Source organism: Zerene cesonia, chromosome 10 (genome assembly GCF_012273895.1).
Source record: "Zerene cesonia ecotype Mississippi chromosome 10, Zerene_cesonia_1.1, whole genome shotgun sequence".
Taxonomy (NCBI): Eukaryota; Metazoa; Arthropoda; class Insecta; order Lepidoptera; family Pieridae; genus Zerene; species Zerene cesonia.
In genome coordinates this window covers 1,837,618-1,862,231 of record NC_052111.1, presented here as the reverse complement: position 1 = coordinate 1,862,231, position 24,614 = coordinate 1,837,618, and the positions used below count along the sequence as shown (strand labels likewise).

The 24,614-nt window shown below is 30.3% G+C and overlaps 1 protein-coding gene across 2 annotated transcripts in view; it reads left to right on the top strand.

Annotated features, from left to right (window-relative positions):
* The first annotated feature begins 1,029 nt into the window (after positions 1 to 1,029).
* Positions 1,030 to 24,614, top strand: part of LOC119829505 (neuronal acetylcholine receptor subunit alpha-10-like) — a 27,084-nt gene continuing 3,499 nt past the window's right edge. The window contains exons 1-8 of one of the 2 annotated variants that reach the window (XM_038352048.1): positions 1,030 to 1,388; positions 7,156 to 7,295; positions 13,255 to 13,409; positions 13,810 to 13,993; positions 20,603 to 20,819; positions 21,138 to 21,272; positions 22,525 to 22,622; positions 23,661 to 23,745. In XM_038352048.1, the coding sequence (XP_038207976.1) occupies positions 1,328 to 1,388; positions 7,156 to 7,295; positions 13,255 to 13,409; positions 13,810 to 13,993; positions 20,603 to 20,819; positions 21,138 to 21,272; positions 22,525 to 22,622; positions 23,661 to 23,745 (1,075 nt within the window). In that variant the 5' untranslated portion in view covers positions 1,030 to 1,327. Of the gene's footprint in view, positions 1,389 to 7,155; positions 7,296 to 13,254; positions 13,410 to 13,809; positions 13,994 to 20,602; positions 20,820 to 21,137; positions 21,273 to 22,524; positions 22,623 to 23,660; positions 23,800 to 24,614 lie in introns of both variants that reach the window. The other variant, XM_038352047.1, reaches the window with a different exon arrangement.

Here is a 24,614-nt window from a genome sequence, read left to right as displayed (position 1 = left end):
TAGGGTTAGTAGGATAAAAAATTGTTGAAGTTCTTTATCAAATAATACAGTTCAGATTAAAAAAACCGTTTGTCAAGTAGTGGTCATCGGACTTATGTCGAAAAATCGATATTTTTAAATAAGAATCGAACCATCCTGGGTTCTACATTCACGTTAACCACTGTACCAAGGAAGTGGTGAATCAAATATGAGATGATGTACAAAAGTATGTAAAGGTAGAGATTCGCACATTTGTAACAATTCAAAAGATACATTTAAATGTCGCAGTTAACCCCACTATTCGTTTCCACGTGAGCATATAGCGCTTAACTGCAAATGCAGGTACCGAAAAATCGGTAAGTGGCTTGGTTGTTTACTTCGCCTACCCCTAAAAATCGTTCAGAGATAAATTTATATGTATATAAATTACCATAAATATAAATCAGTATAAAGTTACTTAATAAATCGATTAAGTGCAAGTTTGATTGGCACTTACAAATTACAATGTTGACTTTACCTCATCTTTACCCATCAAATGGCACTCGAAAGCTATTTCCGATGTCACGTCAAAATATCTTTTCTTTTAGTGGAGTAAGAAGTGTTTAACATTGGTCCACATAAGAATTGGATCTCGATTTTTTGCTCTGGAGCTCATAGAACATTTTCTAATAGCTCCCTTTTTTATTTTTTCGTAGAATCTTTGAAGGAATTAAATAAAAACGCAAAAGCAGCTCAACCGACTGGTATTTAGTTTTGTTTTGAGTTTACGAGTTATTTATGGAAAAACTAATTTAAAGCTAATTTTCGATATCAAATTATTGACAAAGTTTTAAAAATTACCTTAAAGGAGGTAATTAGCGAGTTAACATCTACCTTCTAGCTAGACGTGACCTTCTGAGACATTTTATCACTTTCCTTACTCCCAGGGTGAGGTCAAATGTGAACCTACGTTAAAAAAAACTAAAGGTACCTTAAAATAAAGCATACATATTTCTCGTAGCACGTTACTCGTAGGCCCCAAGCTTAGCGTTCAGTGCTTCAGAAGCCGCGGCAGATAGCACGCGCGCCATTCACGCAAACATCAACTTTTATCCGCTCCGTTAATCACATTTTACGAACGTCATAAACAATTTATTACATAAATATGTTTTAAGGCTATACCGAATTTATTGCCTATTCTATAATTACCAGTACAAAGGAAGTGTTGTTTTTAAAATTTGTTATAAGAATTAACTTGTGCGTTTATTGCGTAAATTTTCTATTGAGTGGTTAAATTTAATATGTTTTTTAGGATTTGTTTTACATTTATATTTCGCATAATAAACCGTGTTTATACAAGGCAGTTATTATGAATATGTGGCTAACAATTTTAAAGTTTATTTGGATCCTTACACCTTTCATTTTAAAAGGTATTTATTTACTATATTTTACTTATATAACTTAATAACTACGTATTTTAAGCTTCATGTGCCAAAAAACCGTATGAAACAAAAACAGTACGACAATGAAGTGTGTGAGTTAATTTCTATTATTATTGATGAAGTGTTAAAATTCTTGAAAAAAAATAAAAATTTTAGAAATAAGATTTCTTGTAGTGGTACATAGTAGTTATTAAAATTTTTGGCCCAAAATATAATGATAATAATTAAATTAAACGCTCTTGAAAGTTCTGTAATCATTCGATCACAAATAATACGGAAAAATACCTACTTAATAAGAATGCGAACGTTCAATGAAATGAATTCAAGGAAATGGATATGGCTAGCAAATACACAAATGAAACAGTTTTCCCGCTTAAGAACATTTATCAATTTGACATTTCTATGTACAAGTAGATACCACCGACAATTAATAGGTTTTAATGAAGTAGGTAATATATATATATATATATATATATATATATATATATATATATATATATATATATATATATATATATATATATATATATATATATATATATATATATATATATATATATATATATATATATATATATATATATATATATATATATATATATCATGTTTATTACAAACTAGGCGCTCGTCCCAGCTTCGACCGGATATCAAGATTCCTGTTTTACACCAGGGGAGCATTTAATAGGGATAAAAAGTATCCTATCACCCAAGTCAGCTCATACCCCGTCTGTATACCAAATTTCATCAAAATCCGTTCAGTAGTTTCAGCTTGATTGACGGACAAACATCCAAACAAAAAACTTTCACATTTATAATATTAATGTGATTCTTTCTATCATTATATTGTTCCTATAACGTTGCTTAAATAAGACAAGTCTCATAATGGCACCGTTAAAATTTCAAGCATTCTTGGTACAAGACCACATAATCTAGACACGAGCATTACAGAAAAAGTACAAGTGTCGCGTTAGAAAATGCACAAAGAATGCTTTATACTGCACACGAGAGTCTTTGTACATTTAAAGTTGTTTGTAAGTTCTGGTTTTAAGATTTCCTTTTTTAGAAATTAAAATCCACGAATAGAATACTAGACTGGCTTTTTTTTCACTAACCTGAATATATTTGTAATACAGGAACTAGTGGCACAATTGTTATGTACATGTTACATATTAAGTAGAATTAAAATGAAAAATTTATATTATTTTATAAGAGAACCTACAAAGTTTCTTGCCGGCTCTTCTCTGTAGAAAGCCTTCTCTGCCTTCCGAATCGGTGGTAAATGTTATAACTGTGTAATATGACGATTCAAAAGTGCTTCTATAAGAAGTCTAGTTGAAAGAATAAATGTTTGAGTTTGAGTTTGAGTGGGAATAAGTAAATGAATCAGTGGAATCAAAAATGTATGAGAGTGAGCCCTTTAATTAAAAGGAAATAGATTATTTACTGACTAATGGAGATTATAGTATTGAAACGATGTAAAAATTTATAACAATTTATTTTTATTCTGATGGCATGTTAGCATTGATAAATTATATAGGTTAATCAGACTCCTTTCATAATTTATTAAATAGGAAATTGTATTAGAATTGACAATAGTATTTTAATATGATTTATAATTAGGTATCTCCCTACTTATTTCTGAATTAAATTCCATAAATTCCGTGCGTATTAGAAATTATTCTAATTAAACTTATCCGTTTCAATAAGAATGTATGAAACAGAATTTATTTTATTTATTATGAAAGCGAAGGTATACCGTAAATTTTCTTTTCTCATACGTGAATTTAATTTCTTATTGAGAAATAGAGAAGATATTAAATACATAGTAATCATATCATATTTATTGCTGTATATGCTCATTCTTAACATAATATTTATTTTAACAACTTCGTATTTACTAATATAATATGATGGTAACTTGGACAGTCTTTCAAACATATCCATAAGGGTTATTTTTGTTCTTATTGACCCTTGTCACGTCAATCAAATTGGATCACGGAGACTCTGCAGTTTATCGTTTAATTTAAAATGATATAAAAAAATGCCTGAATATTAACTTTTTGTGCAATAGTTTGGACCACAGATGATATAATATTATACTAGTATCTACCAATACTTCACTACCCTAAAGTAAGTACATAAGAAGTACTAAACATAATTTATCTGTGTAAATACACTAAAAAATAATAGTCCTAGCTTTTGCCCGTGGCTTCGCACGCGTTAAATTCGGAGTAGTTTAAAAGATCTTATTATACTTATGAACCTTTCTCTTGAGTAACTTTATCTTTAAAAAAATCTCATCAAAATCTGCTGCGTAGTTTTAAAGATTTAAGTATATATAGGGACAAAGGGAGAAACAGAGAAAGCGACTTTTATATGTGGCCAGTTTGCACCGGGGAAGTACCACACCCCCACAGAAGACCGGCGTGAAATAGCATTCTACTGTGTTTCGTTCGGTGAGTGGGGTGCCGGAGGCCCATATCCTTTTCCCCTCTATCCTTTATTCCTCTAGACAATCCGTTCTTATTCCCTTCCGAATTTTTAGTCGGAAATCCATTTGTAGAGTCGTAAGGTCTGCAATGGATCTAGTATAACTATGTAATGATAAACGCGAAATTTTGTAATAATGTGGGTGAGATTTTTATTTTTTCACCCAAAAACCTCTGTTGAGATCTGTATGAGATTTGGTACAGATATAGATTATAGTCTGCATTAACACATAGGCTAAATTTTGGCCGGCCACGCGAGTGAAGACATGTAGGAATACGAAGCAATTTATCTCCAACGTATTTCACAATTCACTTATTAAATTATACTAAATATATTAAATAATTCAAAATAATTTAGAATAAAAAAGGCTTTATGATTGGTTTTAATGATTTTGTATTCTTGCATATAAAATTCACTGATTGTTTAAACTATCTCTTTTTCATTTAAAATTCGATTTGATGTAGTACACGTACTAAATATATTTATAGTATCTTAATTTTCGTCAAATTTCAATTGTAAATTTTGTCGTTCTTATTAAGAAATAATTAAGGCACATAAACATGAATACGAAATAAACATATATAAATATGGTATAACATCTAGGAATGTCGGACAAAGAACTGAAAAAAAAACTTCTGATTAAAAGCAGTTAATATTATTCAAGCCAGCCTTCAAATAAAGTATGTAGATGATTGTAGGCCTGCTCGATTTGATGTTTTATTCAAATAAAAAGTTAATTTGCTCAACCCTTTTCGTTTAGAAGTGTAATGCTTAGTTAAAAATGAAAATGCAAAAAATATACTTAATTCTTTGCATTATATTTGCAATAAAAAACGTCATTTTCGTTAGTCAAAATCGTTATTGTGTATGTTTCGACAATAAATAATAATTTTAATTATAAAATTCGTTTTTATTTGTTCTTTGTACAATGAACAAAGAACATTTAAAGGCACTTACACTGGGAAGAGGCAATTTCTAAGTCTCTGAATCTTTGCTTTGAGATTGTTGAGAAATGGCTTGGGTTTCAATTAGTTCCTATAAAATACCAACTGGCTTAACCAAGTTTTACGTGTCCGTGTGGTTAGATTAGAAAATACAATAAATATTAAATCAAGATTTATTTTTGTGAGAATTGTCAATACAAAATTTTCTTCGACGTTATAATGAATACATTTTACGTTAGAATTTAGGTGCAACAAACTTCAAATAATTAATTAGCTATCTTTGATTTTGATTTTATACCGTAAAGACTAATTGAATCTCTTTGTAAAACTTATTTTAATGAGCTGGTGTAAGTAAATTATGTTTTTCAATAGTTTCATGTACTAGCTAAGATAATTTTTATACTCCATAAAGCGGTAAGTGATAAGTTACTCTAGTTTTATAGTTACTGAGCAGAGAACCCTGCATAAAACGCCACTTGAAAGAATAACAATAAAAATTTTAGCCGTCCTAATACAAACACGTATCTTCTATGAAATTTTTATTTTCTATTGTAAAAATGGACGTTGTAAATTTTAAGTATACTTACTCATAAAATTCAATATGTTCTTTAGAAAACAAAAAAAAAAAAAAAAATTGAAAATTGCACGCATTGTAACTTTCAAATGCTGTAGAATGTAGATTTCAGATTCTGTTGGTTTTTTTAAGGTTAAAAATAAGAACACTTGAAATTATAATATATTGTCAAATACAGAATACCACTTAACCTTCACAATTTTTAACAGAACTATGCAATCACTAAAGTACCTAAACTACGGTGATAGGATACTTTTTATCCCAATTAAATGCACCCTTGGGATAAGACAGGAATCTCGACAGGCGTCTAGTATTTAAATAATATTGTAATATAAAACAAAATTCACAGTTATTGTGTATCTTATGGTAAATAAATAAATATTTGTATCCATTGTTTTCTTTCATATATTACCAATGGGATCAAAGTTCTCTACGTCTAGTGTGGTACTGTGGACAAGAATTAATTAAGCCTTTGATGTGGTACTCATTGGTACCTTTAAACTGCCGTTTTACCAAATGTCATGAGCAGGCCACCGCTGCGTTGTTGATAATATTAATATATTTGCTACTTTAATAAACATATAAAAACAATTTTGCGCTTATACTTTCCCTTTTCTTATTTTTATATTTCATTATATTCCTGCGGAAGTTTCCCTGATATAAGAATAGTTAGATTTTAACAATATATCTAGTGCGAAATAGAATTAATTGATTTGTATCAGCGCTATGTCGTATTTCGTAAGAAGTTATGTCAATTGACTTTAAAATGAACAATATAATAAAAAGACTGTATTCAGTACATAAATATTTTTTTAATATCCATCAAGTCTTTGGACTTGGCTAGTTGCAACTCGCAGGGCTAGTTATTTTAATAAAAGCTAAGGTCAGCAATATAATGGAGAATATTAAACATGAAACATTAGTGATATTGCAAATATTTTAACTTGACAAAGCAAATCCCTGTTTTTATATAAATAATAACAGTTGTTGAAGGTGTTCTAAAGCTATATTGCGTATCCCGTATTTCACAGTATTTTCAAAGGATAACCATAATTTAAAGGGCTTGTTGACGACAACGATAAATGACGTGTCATAAGGAGTCTATTGTAAAATATGTCATGTCATAAGTTGCGGTTTTCATGAAAAATACTATGGAGGTAAACATAATATATATGCTAAACGCGAAATTCAGTGTTCAGATCTCGCTTTAGCGTCTATAGAGGTATTGTTAGCTTATTTATTACGATCTGAATCCCGCAGCGTCATCCGCGTGGTAACCAGGTAAAAAGTAGCCTATGTGCTAATTCAGACTATAATCTATCTGTGTACCAAATCTTATATTGATACGATAAGCTGTTTTCGCGTTAGATAATAACGAACATCCACTCATACATACTTACAAACTTTCGCATATATAATATAAGTAGGATAAAGAAGATTTCATACTTTTCTATTGACATACATAAATAAGTATAGGTACAATTAACATACGCTATGGCAGATATCGTTTCTTAATTTAAGACCGCCTGTTTTGATACTTTACTTTTCCTTTTTCGTAAGATTTATATTCGTCTATTGCGTCTCTTTGTTTGAGGGTAATAAAGTATTTGTTATGTTGTGTACGATAGGTGCTACTATCTAAAGTATTCAAACTTTTAGGATTCGTGATGGTTTAACCACTCGTACTCGAGGAAAGAAAACAAATAAGTTATATGTAGACTGTTTTTACAAATCCCATGTTTTACAGGTGCATTTTCTTGCGATGAAGAGTACCAGCTGGTCCGGCATCTAATGGACAAATATGACCCTTCAGTGAGACCCGTAGAAAATTCATCGCACCCTTTATTGGTGACTTTTGGAGTGTCCTTACACCACATCATTGATGTTGTAAGTATTATCGAAGAATACATAATAGTATCGTAGCACGCTAAAGTGAGAATTATTACTCAACTAGCTGCGCCCCGCGGTATCACCCTCGTAAGTCCGTATCGTACTACGTACCAAATTTCATTGCAATCGGTTCAGTAGTTTTTGCGTGAAAGAGTAACAAACACACACACACACATCTATACACACATTATTATATTAGTAGGATTTTAGTTATTTTCTTTAATGATTGTATATTCGCATTTGCACTGCACATATAATACTTAATAAGTATAGATTTACTAACTAAGTAATTAGTACACAATTGTATAGTTATCAGTTTTTCCCATGATAAAATAATTAGATAGGCAATTTAGTTGCAAAAATTTTATACAAAAATAAGATATTAAAATTAAACGCAAGCTTTATAACAAAAGTACTTACGTTGGGGAAAGTTTTAAAATTCTATTTGGGCAACAAGGAACTCATTTATCATCCTAAAAAATTCGTTTTTAAATGAAAAGGTTACAGGATCTCTATGGTTGTAAATTTTGCAGATTATAAAAAATATTTAGAAAATTTTGTGACAGAGAATTTACTAACTTAAATATGGGAATAAATTATATTACAATAGCTTTTCTGATAATTTATATTTATATGTGTTACAGCTTTCTCTAGTGAGAGTTAGTTGTCATAAAAGCGTGTAGTTGCAACTTCTAATTAGTTAAAACGCGTTGTAACGGAAAAGGGGTTTTTACGGTAACATATATACGGACAAAAAATTATAACTTCATCATAAATATCAACATAAGCATATTTTGTGTTATCTCTGCACCGATCCGATAACCATAAGGGTTAGACCACAGTCCACTAACTATCCAAGTGCGTGTTGGAAGATGTCACAATATGTGACAAACTAAGAACATTGTGTTCTTGGACATTTCGGTTTGGTGAAGATACCTTCGGTAAATGGTGGGCTTAAGGAGCAGATGAATTGAAAAATCAATGTTAGTTTTGCTACACACAGTCTCAAACCCTCGACCCCTTAAACCAAAGATCGTGTATTCGATTAAACTAGAAATTTAACAGAAAAATGTATAACTTATTGCTCGCACATCCAAAAGTTTTTAGCATAGTGCAATTGAGTTTTATAGATTTAGTTTGAGTTAAAAGCAGCTATTAAAACACATTCACCTTGTGTCAAATAACTCAAAACCCGTTTAATAAACGGCGAATTGGAGTAATTTCTGTCAACGAATAAATTAATTACTCTCCAAATTCAACTACTGTTCATTTGAATTGGCGCTTATTTCATTAGTTCGTACGAACTGATGGTTACAAGTGTGTTTATTACAAATATTAATTAATATTAATATAAAGTGTAAGATTACCATCTCAGAAACGTTGAATACTTTCACGTTATAATAGCGCCATCAAAATCAGATTAATTTTATTGCCTTTAACGTCGAGTCCACAAATGCCAATATTTTTAGATACAGGTACCTAGGTATTATGTAGGCGAAGATTTGAACGAAAAGTATTAACTTGATAGAACGCAGGGTTACAAAATAAATCATAAATAACGTGGGTCTATTCACACAAAACAATCAACGCTTAGTCAAAATTTGTATTCGTTATTTGTATCTACTGAAATGTAAATTAGCGCCAGTCTTTGTACGTGTATACAATAGTAAAGCGTTCGCAAATTTAAGTTACTTATATTTAATTTAACTAATTATCTTCACTTATAATAAGACGGTATCATTATTTAAGATTATGAGTTAAATACTACTGGATTAATTATGAAAAACAATTTATCAATAGGCTAACATAATTATACTTTTTATGACTTTATAAAAATGATAACGTTTCAAGATGATATATTTTTATGTTTTCATATTAAAATAACGTACGCGTATAATATTGTAGTTATAAATATTTGATAGCCGATTGCCGTTGAGGAATAGACTGATATAATTTTTTGCTTTAAAAACAGCTTAGGCAATTTATCTTCATCAAATCCGCCGGCAATGCTGTAGGCATCCTAATTTCTCCTTCAAGGGGCAGACTATTTTGGATTTAATTTCTTCTTACGAAACATATTTATTTCACTTATATTAAACCTCAAATTTATAGAGGTAAACTTATTCCCAGGCTCGGTACAATAAATAAACTTCAAAAGCATAAACACTTATATACATAATTACATAATTGTTTGTTCCTTGCTACACCATCTATAATCTATATTCAGTATTTTTCTGATAGGTAATCTGAATGTAAATGTGTAAATTACGTATTTCACAGATTGTTTAAATTTAATATATTTACCTACTGGATGTCTTTGTTAAGATTAATACTTTTATTAAATTATATATAATGCAACCATAACGCAACGCATCGACAACGAGTTTCTCTGTAAAGAAACAAGTGCGTTTAGAGACAATTACAATTACTATTTGAGTTTTATAGTTAATTTAATTACGTATTAGTTTATCGTTTATGAGCTGAAAATGTGATTGCATAGTCCGCAGTCGACTTTTAATAATGATTACTTATGTTTGATTTATTTACGCATATTCCAAATATAATACATATCTAAAATGGTTTAAAAATTATAGCAATTAAATTTTAAGCTATTATGAAAATAATATTCAATACCAACAATGACAAATGCAAGACTAATTTCTAATACAAAAAACGATAAAACAAAGGATTTACTAACGCATATAATTATATAATACTATTTTAGAAGAAGCACCAAACAAATGAACTAACACGCAACTAAAATTTCACATTATTCATCCGCTAACATAAGGTATTTCTGAGGGATATTACGAATTTCCGCATCAGTCGGCTTACTTAATTTCATACGTACCTGTCGAAAATTACATTCTCTGTACGCAACTCAATAAACTCAGAATCACTACGACAATTCGCACACAAATTCCGTATTTCGGTTAGTACATTTGTTCAATTTCAAAAACGATTGCGAATAAACCGAAACGTGACTAGATTTCATTGTTATTCAATTCTGTCTGATGTAAGGTCAGAAAATCGCCCTTCCAAATTCTATTGAACTCGTAAAAACTGTAAAGACTGAATAAAATGTGTTTTATATTATAATTTGTATTGTGGTAAAATCTTTGAATACAAAGATGATAAGGGATTTCTTTGTGTACAACTTACAAAGAAATCCCTTATCTTACCTTTTTGACTTATTTATATTATATTTTGACATATTAAAAACAGTATCGATTATTTTGTTTTTTTTCTGAAATACGTTGATCAAAAAAGTAATAAACTACATCGTTCATTTATCAAAAGTTGGGTGAAAATCATAGATATCAATCATTAAGGTTAATGATAGGCGATGAATGGCAAAATATAAGCATTTTCATTTTCTAGATTGTCTGATAATATATACTACACTCTATGTAATATGCAAGTTATTCAGTTATATTTATATTATGAAAACTATTATTAGAACAGCTCAAAATTCTTTTCAGATTTGCTATAATGGAATTTTATTGAAGTTTATCGTTCCTGCCACATCGATATAAGTGCGAAGGAAATTAAGAAAACTTTTATGTGTAAAATTTCATAATTTAACTTGTACGTAGCGTAGAGTTTCGTTTACAAAGTCGTACCATAGAATCTTAATATTCCATAACGTTTAATGTATTCGAGCCTCAAAAACTTGAACGTTAAGGCTCATTGATCACAAAGAAATAAATATACAACTAAAGTATGTTGATACCGACGTTAGTAAACATTTCTGTCTGTATTGAATTAAAATTCTCATTTACCGTCTCGTAATCGCCGTCTATTTTAGCTCGGTTACACGATTATTTGTTTAATTAAGTAAGTATAATTAGTTTCAATAAGGATGGAAGTCAAACACGACCAGTATTAATGGGAATCTCGAAAAGATTAGTTACAAATTACAAAGACACAGAAGTAATTTCAAGATATTCCTAGATATCCAATTCTAGTATTCACCGAGCGATACATATAAGTATACTGAATACGTTATTACGATCGTATATCATATACATCAGTGTATCAAATGTCTTTATTGAAAATTATTTGCGTTGTACCGATTCCTACAATTCACTTAAACTCGGTCGCTGTGTGGGCGTAAACTCTTCGTACTTCGCATCGGTACAAAATGCATCCTTGAATTCCACTTTGAAATATCGCAAATGATAAAATTATTTGTTGAAATGTCAGTAAATTGTTGGAATAATCGTTTCCATCATTCGGTTCGGATGAAATTTAATGGATATGGGTAAATGCGGTTACGTATTCTCAAAATTGCTCATATTTTGTAATGTGAATTGACGTTTTTATTATGCAAGTATTATTATATAATTTTAGTTTAAGTACACTATGTAATTTCGTTCTAATTAAACAATTTTGAATTTTAAATCGATTTAAATTCATTATTCGAATAATGAATTTTCAAATAACAAAACTGGATGAGATTCTCAATTTGAATGTATTTTTTTCATGTTTGTTGCTTCAGAACTTTCGACAGTTGTATCGATTTGGATGATTATTCTATTATTTGAAATTTGGTGCCGCGTTGTAATGTGATAGGATCTGATTTTTTAGATAAAAAAAGGTAAATGCGAGAAAAAAGCTAAATATATCACACTCCGCACATATTCAATCACTCTTTCATATAAAAGCTCCCTTTCAAAGAGATTATACTTAAAGGCTTTCGGATTTGAGTGAATCCGTCATAAACGAAACGCAATATTTGTGGATTGTGGATGATATTTATTTTAATTGTATGTCGCTATTCCACACAGGTTTTAATGTGAGCATTCCCAGGATTGTTCAAATGTATGAGGCCCGCATGCTACTTGTGAAGAGGTTGAAATATTCGTTTAAAATAAAAGCGTATTTTAATGTATAACATTATTTCGTGACAGCTTTATATCTTATATATAAAATTCAATTGCTGTTCGTTAGTCTCTCTAAAACTCGTGAATTGCTGGTATGATTTTTATAATCATGGTTTTGGTGTATTCTGAATAGTCCAAAGAAGGTTTAAAAGGTAAGAACAATATGGAGGCGGGCGAAGCCGCAGGCGGGAAGCTAGTGTACACTAAATAATAGTAAGTGTTCACTTTGTTCCCAGTTTGAAAAATCCGTAATTTTCGATAATTTTGAAGATTTAAAGTGTTATTCAATTCTTTAACGTATATATAAAATACTTCAGAACCTACCAACTTAATATGATATATGATGATATAAAGCGTATATCATGCCATGTCACAGCGTACACAAATTGTATCAAAGATTTGTCAGATATTCTCATATCCTATATTTCATATTTCATTCGCTTTTATTTTATCTTCTATTGAAATTGTAGCAACATACATGTTATGATGATGTCTTATTATGTTCATCCGACTTAAAAAAAGAACAGATTGCCAATTCGACTGTATTTTTTAGACTGTGTTACCTCATAACTATCGATTGGCTGAATCGATTTTAATAATTCCTTTTTTTATTAAAACTGGTGCTTCCCGTGTGCTTCCATTTAAATCGTCTAGTTCTGACAATTACAATTGTTTGTTTTAATATTTGTTATTAACATAAATATTTAGTACAACAACGAAAATACCAATATATTATTAGGTATTACATTTATTATTAAAATGTATATACCTTCATCAATTCATTCATTCAATCTATTCAAATAATTAATGGCTGATCACTTCACGCTTGGTTTGTATTTTTTATATTCAAGCCTTCTATTCAGGAAATTGTAGCGTTGAGAACTGACCAGTGACCATGATTAAAAAAATAAAAATACTGCTATAAACAATTTATTTAAATGAGCGTTTTCAAAAAACATACAACATCTTTAGACATATAATTATAATAATATGATATATATTTATCTCCGATACTTATATTGCCTTATAGTGTTTAGTAGCACAATACTAATACGTTATATTTGATTCAGGAAGAAAAAGACCAACTTCTAACAACGAACTGCTGGATAACACAAATATGGACTGACCACCACTTGAGATGGAACACCAGCGATTTTGACGGAATCAGTGTTATAAGAATACCGTACGAAAGAGTTTGGAAACCAGATATAATATTATATAATAAGTAAGTATATTCTATTCATAATACAGTTGTTAATACATAAGTAGGTACAGGTAATCCTGTTACACAATACTGAAAATCTCTCAGGGATTTATTGATTTATAAAAAATGTTTATGCTTTTAATAAAATGTATCATTAGTTCAATATATAAATGTATTTATTTCATGAATAAACGCCGATTTCAGTAAGCTATTTCAGTTGTCTTACATATACTCATATGTACATAGAAATATGTATATATGTATATTTTATAAAGGATAAGGTAGCTTTCACTTTCGTAGTGTATTGTATATTCAGTTATAATTATTTGTGAAGTGAACGTCACAAGCAAACCGAGACCATTTGTCAACCAGTAGAACTTAACGACTCTCACAAAACATTATAATTAGTTTTTGTTCGTAGCGCTGATCCAAACTATAGATCGGCAGTGATCAACACCAATGTGATTGTGAAAAACACGGGCGAAGTCACGTGGCTCAGCCATGGCATCTACGTCTCCGTTTGCGATATAAATGTTGAACAGTTCCCCTTTGACGTTCAGCTGTGCACCATGAAGTGGGCGTCGTGGACTTATGATGGATTTCAGGTAAATGCATCATTATTTCTTAGCGTTGTGCCGTAGGAAAATTTTGAGGAGGTAAGTCCCGAACTGCATTGCGTTTAAGTGTTTCGATTCAGGCATCGGAAAGCGCTGTGAGCTTTAAGGAAATAATAGACGATAGTATAAAATGGCGATATTATAACATAAAATGCTCTTGATACTTTTTGTATGACTTATTCAAAACCGAACCATTTGTATAGTTTGTCATCATTTTTAATATCAAAAACACGATTGAATGCACAGAGTATTTTCTAGGAAAGAAATTTATAACTTCGACTTACTTTTAAAAGTCTCACAAAAAGACTGTTGCTGAAAAGAAGTGAAATGAATAAACATGTAATGAAAATGAATGATTAATAATATATATTCGAGAATATTAAACAGGTTGATTTAGTATTTGTCCACAGTCTGTTTATTCATTAGAATAGCTCCACTGTTGCAGAAGCTCAGTATGCAATTCGAACAGTCATTTCGAATGTAATCATTCACATTACACCTCTCTACATCTCTGTTTCTACAAAACAATGGACAAATAATTGATCATATTAAAAATATGTTATTTCAACAGTTTTTTTTAACACAGTCCAACATTAGATACACAATTTTATCTATCGTAGTAAAAAATAAATCAATATTTAGATATAAATCTTCCTACTAATATTTGTTTTGCAAAGCTTAATTTTGATTATATTTGGCTTGATAAAATTAATATTGTAATTATTTCCTTTGTATCTAAAATACTGCCATGAAATGTATTTATTACATTCTAATAAAACCGATCTGGAAATCCTATTGTATTCTCCGAGTATTCCCGAACTGTTTTGCTCACAAAATTATATTTACATTCCACTCAAAATTGATTGTTGTCGGGCGACCCAAATATTAACATTTTATTTGATTTATAGCGTTTTACCGTTGATGGTATTGTTCAATACTGTATATGACGTAGAAAATTATTTTCTATGATTATGTACTAAAGTTTCACTTACATGCATGACGATAGCACTGCGCATTGTGTGAATGCACATGAATGTTTAATGAAAACATATTTTTAAGACTGTATTCTGAGGGTCGTATTGAAAATGTATCATTTTTATACTTTTTACCTTCATTAGTGTATGTATGTGTGTGTGTATTGTTTTCGACGAATTTCAATTAACATCAATGAACTTTCATGTATTTCAATATTTGAAAATGTAGACGATTGAAATACTAATTTGCGAATTAAATGAACGTTTCTTATTCAAGAATTTCAGAGTTTAAGCAAATGTTTGCAATATATAGAAATTTTAACCTCTTGAAAGAAATAGGTCAGGACTCTAAAATCGTCGTATTTAGTTGAAAAGGTTTTTAACCCAATCCGCAGTGACGTTATTTGGGTAATTGGCTAGTTTTTTTTACTAATAATGCTTTAAAAAGTATAATTGTGCATAACCGATATATGGTTATTTTGTTTATTTCCCATTTAATCCACCCGTTTGACATTTTATGATACTATAATAATTCATATATTATATTTATGATATTATGATAGGCGATTAATATCGCCTATTATAGGATCATAGATGTACAAACATTATAAAAAAATGAAATAAAATGGTCCCATAAGGTTCGTTAATCATGACACTAAATTAGCTTTAGGGAACGTCCTTACAACTAGGCAACTGGCAATTACACACTTAATTAACAATTGTTTTTCAGATGATAAAGTTCCTGATACGAAATACAGATAACAACATTTCATTTAGTTTCTTGCTTATAAATAAATTTATTTCAATCTTAGTCACCACTTCTTAATGAATTGTTCACATGAATCAATCATACACGCAGTGATTTTAGAATTCTATACTAAACAATTACAAATAAAAAGCTGAAGAGTTTGATTGCTTAAATAAATATTAAAATTTTGAATAATAAAATTAAAGCATATTAAAGCCACACAAGGCCGGCAGCGGTCTAAGCAAGCTAAAAAATTTACCTAATTACTGTGATACAAATCGCGGTAATTAGGTAATTTTAAACTTTACTTACAAAGAGCTCATTTATGACGATTCAGGTTTATTACTTCGCTTTCTTTGGAATTGCGTTTTACCTTTGACAAATAAAAGTCTGTGCATTTGCATCAATACGAGTTAGTAATGAAAAGGGCACCGTCATAATAATTACGTTCTTTGTATATGATAATTGCAATTCACATTTGAAACAAACGAGCGATGTGAAATTGTTCAATATTAAATTGACATTTAAATTTTAATACGTTTCCCTATTTTTACAAACAACATTAATAATTGTTACTTTTTATTTTTGTCACTAAGTAATGATACAGACAACACACATTTCAAAAGATTTTTCAAATTATAGTGACTCCTTTTAAATGAAATCTATATGGATAGCAGTTTTAGTGAAGCTAATTTATCCACAGAGCTCTTTCTAGTGAATCCATTAACTGCTGCTTTTTAAATTAAACTGTTTAACAAACGAGCAGAGATTTTTCTCAATTTTATCCATATTATATTATTCTTTCACTCTTCTTTTGTGGTAATAAATGATATAATAATGATTGTTTGATTTATTTCTTAATACGTTCATTTACAAATTTTAAATTGTCGCCACACTATCAAATTGGTATTGGAACTACTACGTATGGTATGAGATAGGTATTTCTGTTAGGTTTCACTATTCACTACGAGGTTGTATGAGCTTCAGGCGATGTACAAAATAATGAAATTACCAATTCCCACTCACCACTAACTTCTAATTAATCCTTAGGCTGGTGTAGACTGCCAAGCGATTTATATATAATAATGCTATGAGATATGTGGTTAAGGGCTTATAGCTCAACAGTAGGTCTTAGTTTAAATGTAAAACCAAATGCATACGATCTCAACAGTTTCATAACTGATAGTTACCTACCAGAGATAATACAGTCGATGTATAAGAGTTAAAATATAAACATTAAAAAAATACTTTTAAAAATCATTAAAGAGAAAAAGTTCTTAATAACTGTATAAAAAAATAATGTCATACAAATCTATTTTTTGATGTCATCGTCGGTAAAGGTGGTTTACCAGATGGAAATGCAACGATCGCCCATTAACACTCATACAGAGGGCTTAAATCTCTACGAATAGATTGCCGATTTTAACCTTTTAAAGTCCCACCAATCTATTATATATTATAAAGGAAAGGACTGGGAAGGGTGAGGAAAAGGATACGGGTCTCCGGCTGCCCCACACAACGAAAAAATACAGTAGCTACTATTTCATACCGATCTTCTGTGGGTTGAGGTACTTTCCCCGTTGCGAGCTGGCCCAATTCGTGCCAAAGCGTGCTCGAGCCACATAGGACTTTTTTGTTTAATTACTATGCAAGTACATTGCCGTCGGATAAATATTCTTCAAAGCCCGTCTGCAAACGTAGTTATGATAACGTTTGTGTATCATGCAAGATGCAATTACCCAAAGGAATTATATTCTTACAAGGAAAAGTTTTAATATATTAAAAGAGAAGTTATTAATTAATTCCTTTAGCTACAGCGTAGTTTTTATGCGTCTAGTACCTATATCTTTGATCTTTGCTGTTTATTGTTGTATATTGCTTGTTGCTACATACTAAGTTATATTTGATAATGATTTAATTATGAAATTTGTAAATATATTTAGATAAGTTTCCATGCTTCTATTTGAGATCTTTTTAGAAACAAACTGTGGCGTTGTCGCATGTTTTTAAGTAATAGAATACTTGACAAAAAATATTATTTTTGGTAAATTACTCATAATGTAGAATGATCCTGCCTCGCGATCGAATTTTTTCTATTCTTTCAAAATTTCTCATTTATAAAGCATTTCAATGCTATAAAACTTAAAAATTAAATTTACTCATAATGTAGTTTACGGTACCTAAAAAATATCACCCTCGAAGATATTTTTTTCAACAATTTAAAATGTTTTCAAGTAGATAATAAAAGCCCGCCCATCGTGTAATGGTATGGATGATGTCTTGCTAGAGCGTTATAATAAGATTTTTTCTGGCACAAATGCAGTTATAAGGATTAGCGTCAGCACATTCTCTGAATTCCAAGAATGAAGTGTGAAGTATGATTATTTATTTTTCTTTGGTTGTTTAATTCAATTACGATCAATTACAAAATCACAAATTCGCCAGATTCCCTTTCATTTTATACACTCTAAAAGCATTTAATTCTATGAAGCACAAAATGAATTTGACGGATATACAGGGATTTGTGATGTACTAAATAATATCACTACGGTTCAATAATTGGTAGCATTTTCAGATAACCACTTCATTATCAAGATGAGAGCAGAGTAAACGTTTATCCAACGTGTGTACTTAATACCTATCGATTTCAGCTCACTATTACTAAAACGTTATAATATTTATTTTCCTCATATCGTGATAATTTGTTTACAAAACCATGCTATTATGCTATATTAATTATATTTTGAAACGCTATGCAGAGTGGGCACTGATAGACAATACCATACTCATGGGATACGAATACAACTTACCAACCAACATATTTATTTATTTTTTATAGTTGTACATATTTAACAGTAATTAACCAAAAATAAAAACAATATGTTATAACTATAAAAAAGACCATTCTGCCCTATATGTACTATAAGTGCGTATATGCCGGCATGGGTACCTAAAAAAAAAGAAAAAAAGTGTGTGTGATTTTTTTCTGATTAATCCGAATAGGAGGCATGCAAAAATCAGTTAAATAAATTTTTTTTTATAATAATCAACCACTGGGTTGAATATTTATCAAAGTATAAAATCATGTATCAAATCTATTTTAAAGATTCAAGCATCATAACAAATTTGTAGTAAGTTATTTCACGTAGAGAAATAGAATAAAATTTGTCAACTTTTTCAAACTCCGCCGAAACCGGGACGGTTCACTCGTATATTTATCAAATTAAATCTTAAGTTGTTCTACGCGAGTTTGTCTGACAGTATTTCAAAAGTTTTGCCAAGTACAGTAAGTAAACAAAGTAAATTAATTTAATGGACAGATTTCCACGATACAGCCTTGGTGCACTTCTTAAATGCTTGTTTATCATTAAAGGGACTGTAGAAACAACAGTAGACTTTTCGTTGTTACTTCTGATATAATTGCATTGACAACTATTATAAGAGTTTGTGAATATGATAATTTGTAGCTTGACATATACTTATAGGTTGTGTATTTATTATGTTATAGTATAATTAAATAAAATACTGTTTAAGTTTACGTAGGAAAGGAGAGGTACGGTTGGAGCATTTATATCAAGCACGCATATTAACTCATTTTCGTAGTTTATTTAGTAATAGCAATAGTAATGGTATTTTTTTTCTCGAAATAAAGAGAAATTACAACAGATAATTTAAAAGTGTTAATTTTGTTACTTTAATACGCTGATATTAGGAGTGAAACTTATAGTAATCAATCGGAGAGTTTTGCTTTAGATGTATCGAAGAATTTTTATAAAACAATAGGGACATCATATATACTATATATCTCTACAGATTGAGAACAATTTACAAACATTTATTGTTATTTACATTTATAACATAATAAATTATTACATATTATATACATTTATAACCTAATAATTAAGTCCTTATTTATTTATGGTAATAAGTTAGAATCCAACGTGGTTTAAACGTTATATTGTATTCAATCTTAATTATTTAATATCTCAAGATCCATGACATTTAAACAAACTTTACATTTGCAAATTTCATCTTAAAGGAAATGGATTTTAATAATTTTAATTACTTTAGATTTTAATTATCTCAATGCAGTCTGTGGGGAAAGTTTTAATATTTAAGTGTTCAAAGTCCACTTACTCTCTAGTTTCTGAACCTTTATAGTCATGAATGCCGTAGGCAATGAAAGTGTTTCATATTTTCTATTAATAATTTTGTCACCCTAAAAATAAAAATACTTACCATTACGTAGATAACATTGCGATAAGTATTTAAATTTTAACAATTGATGTTATTTATAATAAATATGAATACATGAAAATGTAAGGATTGACTTGAAGACTGAAAATGTTCATTTTCTTAATAAATTTTAATAAGTTAAATAGAACAACACAAACATGTGTGTAGTTGTGGAATTATCTATACATATATTTAAACAGTAACCAAATCTGAATCATTTCTGTAGATTAATAACTTTTGATTCCTATGCAATTTGCTATGTTATAGACCCCAAAATATTTTTTCTAACCAAGTAAATTATGTTCTGTTATTCTGTTTGCATGTGAGTCACACGTTAAAACTACTGGGCAAAATTTAACAAAATATTGTGTGATTGGATGGTCTTTAACAATAAAGTAGATGTTTCTAAAAAAGATTTTTGCTAACGCAATTCGTTGACGAGTTATACGCATCTAAAGTTGCACTAAATGTGACTAAATGTCATACTGTCTCGTTTTCGAAAACAAAAGAAGTAGGTGCAATATTTTGTAATCCATGTGAGCAATTATTCTCTAAAGTTCTATGATAAACACCTTAACGCGTTTTAATCTTCCATTCTCAAACCAAACACACAAACTTCATTAACTTCCAAAATTGCAGTTGGACATTCAGAAACAATTCGACGAAGGTGATACAACAAACTACCAGACTAACGGCGAGTTCGACCTAGTGAGCTTCGAGGCTATCAAACACAATCAGTACTACTCGTGTTGCGTGGAGCCGTATCCCGATATCACTTATGCAATAAAGCTTCGTAGACGGCCCATGTTCTACGTATTCAATCTGATTCTGCCATGCCTTCTTATTAACGGAATAGGTGAGTGACCACAATTACTAATGGATTGAAGAGGGTGGTTCGCGTCTTGTTGGTTTGCGTTCGCTTACATTAAATGAAATGGCCGACAAGTCGGAGCTAAGCTATTAAGTAATACTAGCCGTATTACTTAATGGTCAGTTTTGTTCATAGCATCTGAGCAAATGTAGTTTTGAGAGCTAATTTGGACAAAACATTAAGATTCCATGTATTGGGAATTTATACAATACATATTGCATGATTTTTTTTTTTGTATTCTAGTCTAAGGAAAAGTAATATATGAATAATTTCAAATTCAATTAAAGTGATATTTTTTAACAGCTCTATTAGTCTTCTACGTGCCGTCGGAATCTGGTGAGAAGGTAACCCTTGGTATCAGTGCTCTGCTATCAATGACAGTATTTCTTATGACAATCCGGGATACTCTACCACCCACAGAAAAAACCCCTTTAATCAGTAAGTATGGTAATTATTTTTACTGTATGTTTTTCTTTATTTTAACTGTCCCAATTGAAATATGATTGCTTAGTAATATTATTTGCTATAAAATTATCGTTCATATTTCTATGAAAATGCAGATAAAGTTTTGAGGCAGACAGAAATAGATTTTTTTTTCAATATATTCCTTTCTCTAATAACAACAACACAACAAAATCTAATGTAAAATAAATTTTCTACCGATAGTTTTCCGAGATAAATTAGAATAGATAGGATTTATACAAACCTTATTCTTATAACTTAATACTTTGGTAATATTGCAATAAGTTTCTACATCATTGCACAATATTTTGTATCGCATATTATATTTCCTCATTATTTCCACGTAATTATTTTACCCTCTTCAATAGCTATTCACATATTGATCTCTTGTCATCAGGTCTGTACTATGGAGTGAGCACGTGTCTGGTTTCCTTTTCAGCTTCCCTATCTGTTGTTACACTGAATATATCATACAGGCAAGATTTTGTTTACGTAGATTGGATGTTAGTTAACAGACTATTTATTATATCGACTCCATTGCGTGGCTATTGTCCTTCTAACATTTATATGATTTCCTTTTTTAAGTGTGTGAATAATTATTGTTTAAAATCCAATCTTCTATAGCCTTATTTATAAGTTTATTTCAATAAATTGTTGAAGGAAACGCGTAGGAACTTGTTAGACTTACTCTATATTTTTTTAGTCGCTGCAAGGTATCGTGAGCTCTGTCATTTTATACATTCGCAGTAAAACGAGTATCGTGTAGCAAAAAAAAGGTTGTTTTTTTGTGACACAGAGCCGTTTATAGCTCAGTTTGAATCCGACAAAGCTAGTTGATTTTTTTTTAATTTTCAGAATTTCTTCGCGAATACTCTTTATGAAACTTAACTTCAAATTGTTTCACTTTTTTGCAACTGCGTAAAAAGTAAATATTCTGTACACAGAAAATCGATGCAGCAGAACACTTCGCGGACCTATTTCCCGTAAACATTATAGTAATAATAATTATATCATGAAAGACAGAAAAATGGAGATGATTTTAGACTAATATCATAGACAAATATAATTAATTACCAACAACAACTAAGGGTATATAGGTAATATTTTAACCCACTGTGAAGCATATATTTTCTGCAATACAGGAACTTTCGAACATGGTTCATTGTGATCCTAGTCTCAAAGATATGCTAGATAATGGTGTGTGTACATAGTAATGTTGTTCGTAGAGGAGTGAGAGGGCAGCCAGTGCCGGCGCTGATTCGCGAGCTGGTGCTGCAGAGGCTGGCTCGTATGCTCTGCATCAATTTTGATACTGACGCTACTAAGGTAATAATTACATGACAAATATTACAAGAAAATTACTACTTTACCCTGTAAGCATTTTTTACTCTTTGAAAGATTTTTTTTGGGTAGTTTTGTTCATAGTGTTAAAAATATGACTTCAATTATATTTGGAAGTGTAATGAATGATAAATAGATGATTAAAATCGGACATTATCTGATTAAGATTTAGTTTTTTATTGTTGTCATTTTTATAGTTTACGTACCTCATTATACCATCATTTGGAAATGTATATTTAACGTTTATTTCATAGTTCTTGAATGATAATTTTGCTTGAGATGTAATCAAAAATTCTTTAATTAAATCATCGATGTTATTATTAAGTCGGTCTTATCGTTCAGAAAAGTAAAACATTATGCAAATTTCCTTCGAAAGTTTGAAATTGAAAAATTTATCCAAATTACCTGCGAACTTTTGGCATCGATTTAAAATATACCAAGACGCCTCAATTTTGTCACAACAATTTCTCCGTTCACTAAAGTTTGCTTCGGAATTCGAGTTTAAGCTCGCTTGTATAAATTACAATTAAGTTTTCTCCCAAAATAACGTATCTATAGAAATAAAAGGAAGATTGTTATATCTGACTTACATTGAACTTGAATTAGTTTTATTCAGCTAGATTTTTACCGATTTTGCAAATTGCACGAGACACGTGTGTTTACCAAAATAAATCCTTTAGAACATAGTACTTGTGAGCAGAAGGTAGCACGTTTGTATTTAATATTCAAACAATAGCTTCCCCATCTTCAACTTGATCATTTAGGTCAAGGATGAATAGAGTAGGTATATAATATTATATTAAATGCTTTTATAGTTAAGCCGTTTCAAACCTCCGGCTCTGTGGTCGTTGGTTGATGTAGTATTTCTGTGATTGTCATTATGCGTCGTGAGCATTTTCATTAAAGCCATAACAAGAAGCCATAACGCGTTGTGGATTTTTTACTGTATCCACGAGGCGCTGTGTGTAATTTATAAGCGTAACATATATAGTGGATGTCAAATAAATTCCATTGTTTTTTTAGTCGGACAGTACCCTGGTGACGAGCGGTGGAGTCCAGGTCAATCCGCGGACCGGTTCCCGGCTGAAAGCGGAGATCAACTGCGATGGTACAGCACCTCCTTCCTCGCCGCGATTTTCACGCCACAATCACAATCACTTGAGTAACTATCTATTATCAGGTTGTTGAGAACTACGCGAACTATATAGTTGTACAATAGAGCGTGAAAGGCAGTTTTCTTTTTGCTTCCCAAAAGACTTGGATGGTTGTTGAGGGTTATGGCGGTTAATGAGTACTCTCTTGATCTATCCCATGTCACATAGGTTCGGAAACGCTGAGATCGTTTTATATGCAGTAAGGAATTTCCTAAAGCGCATGCTGGATGATCGTGAAGATCTCTGGCATGTTTATTTATTTGCTTATTTTAAGTTCACCAACAGGTATTACATTAAGAAGATACATCAAGTGAATATAAGAATTAAGTAAGATCTAAATGCACATCTTTAAAAGGTAAACACAACAGGCATATAAATTAAACAGCTAAAACAACTTAAGACTAAATTATAAAGACAACATTACAATGTTATACTGCATAATACATAATCGGTATAAGATTTTTAGAAATGTACGGCGGAGTTGTGGTATAGTATGTTTAACGATGATAACTCCCCATATAATGTGTATACTACATAATATAATATGTAAATTAGTATTATGACACTGTGTCTCCGCGCATATAGTATACACCAAGCGGCTTTTCCACTGTAATGTTATGGTTGCCATTATTCCGAACCTCGCATGTTTTTGCATTCCATAATGAAAATAGATTTATGCTTTCTTCGTTGAAAAGCATATTTGGCATTCTTTCTTAAAATAAAACAATACTTAATTTTTAGTTTAATAGCATTGAAATGCTTTATAAATGAGAAATTTTTAAAGAATAGAAAAAATTTGATCACGAGGCAGGATTCGAACCTG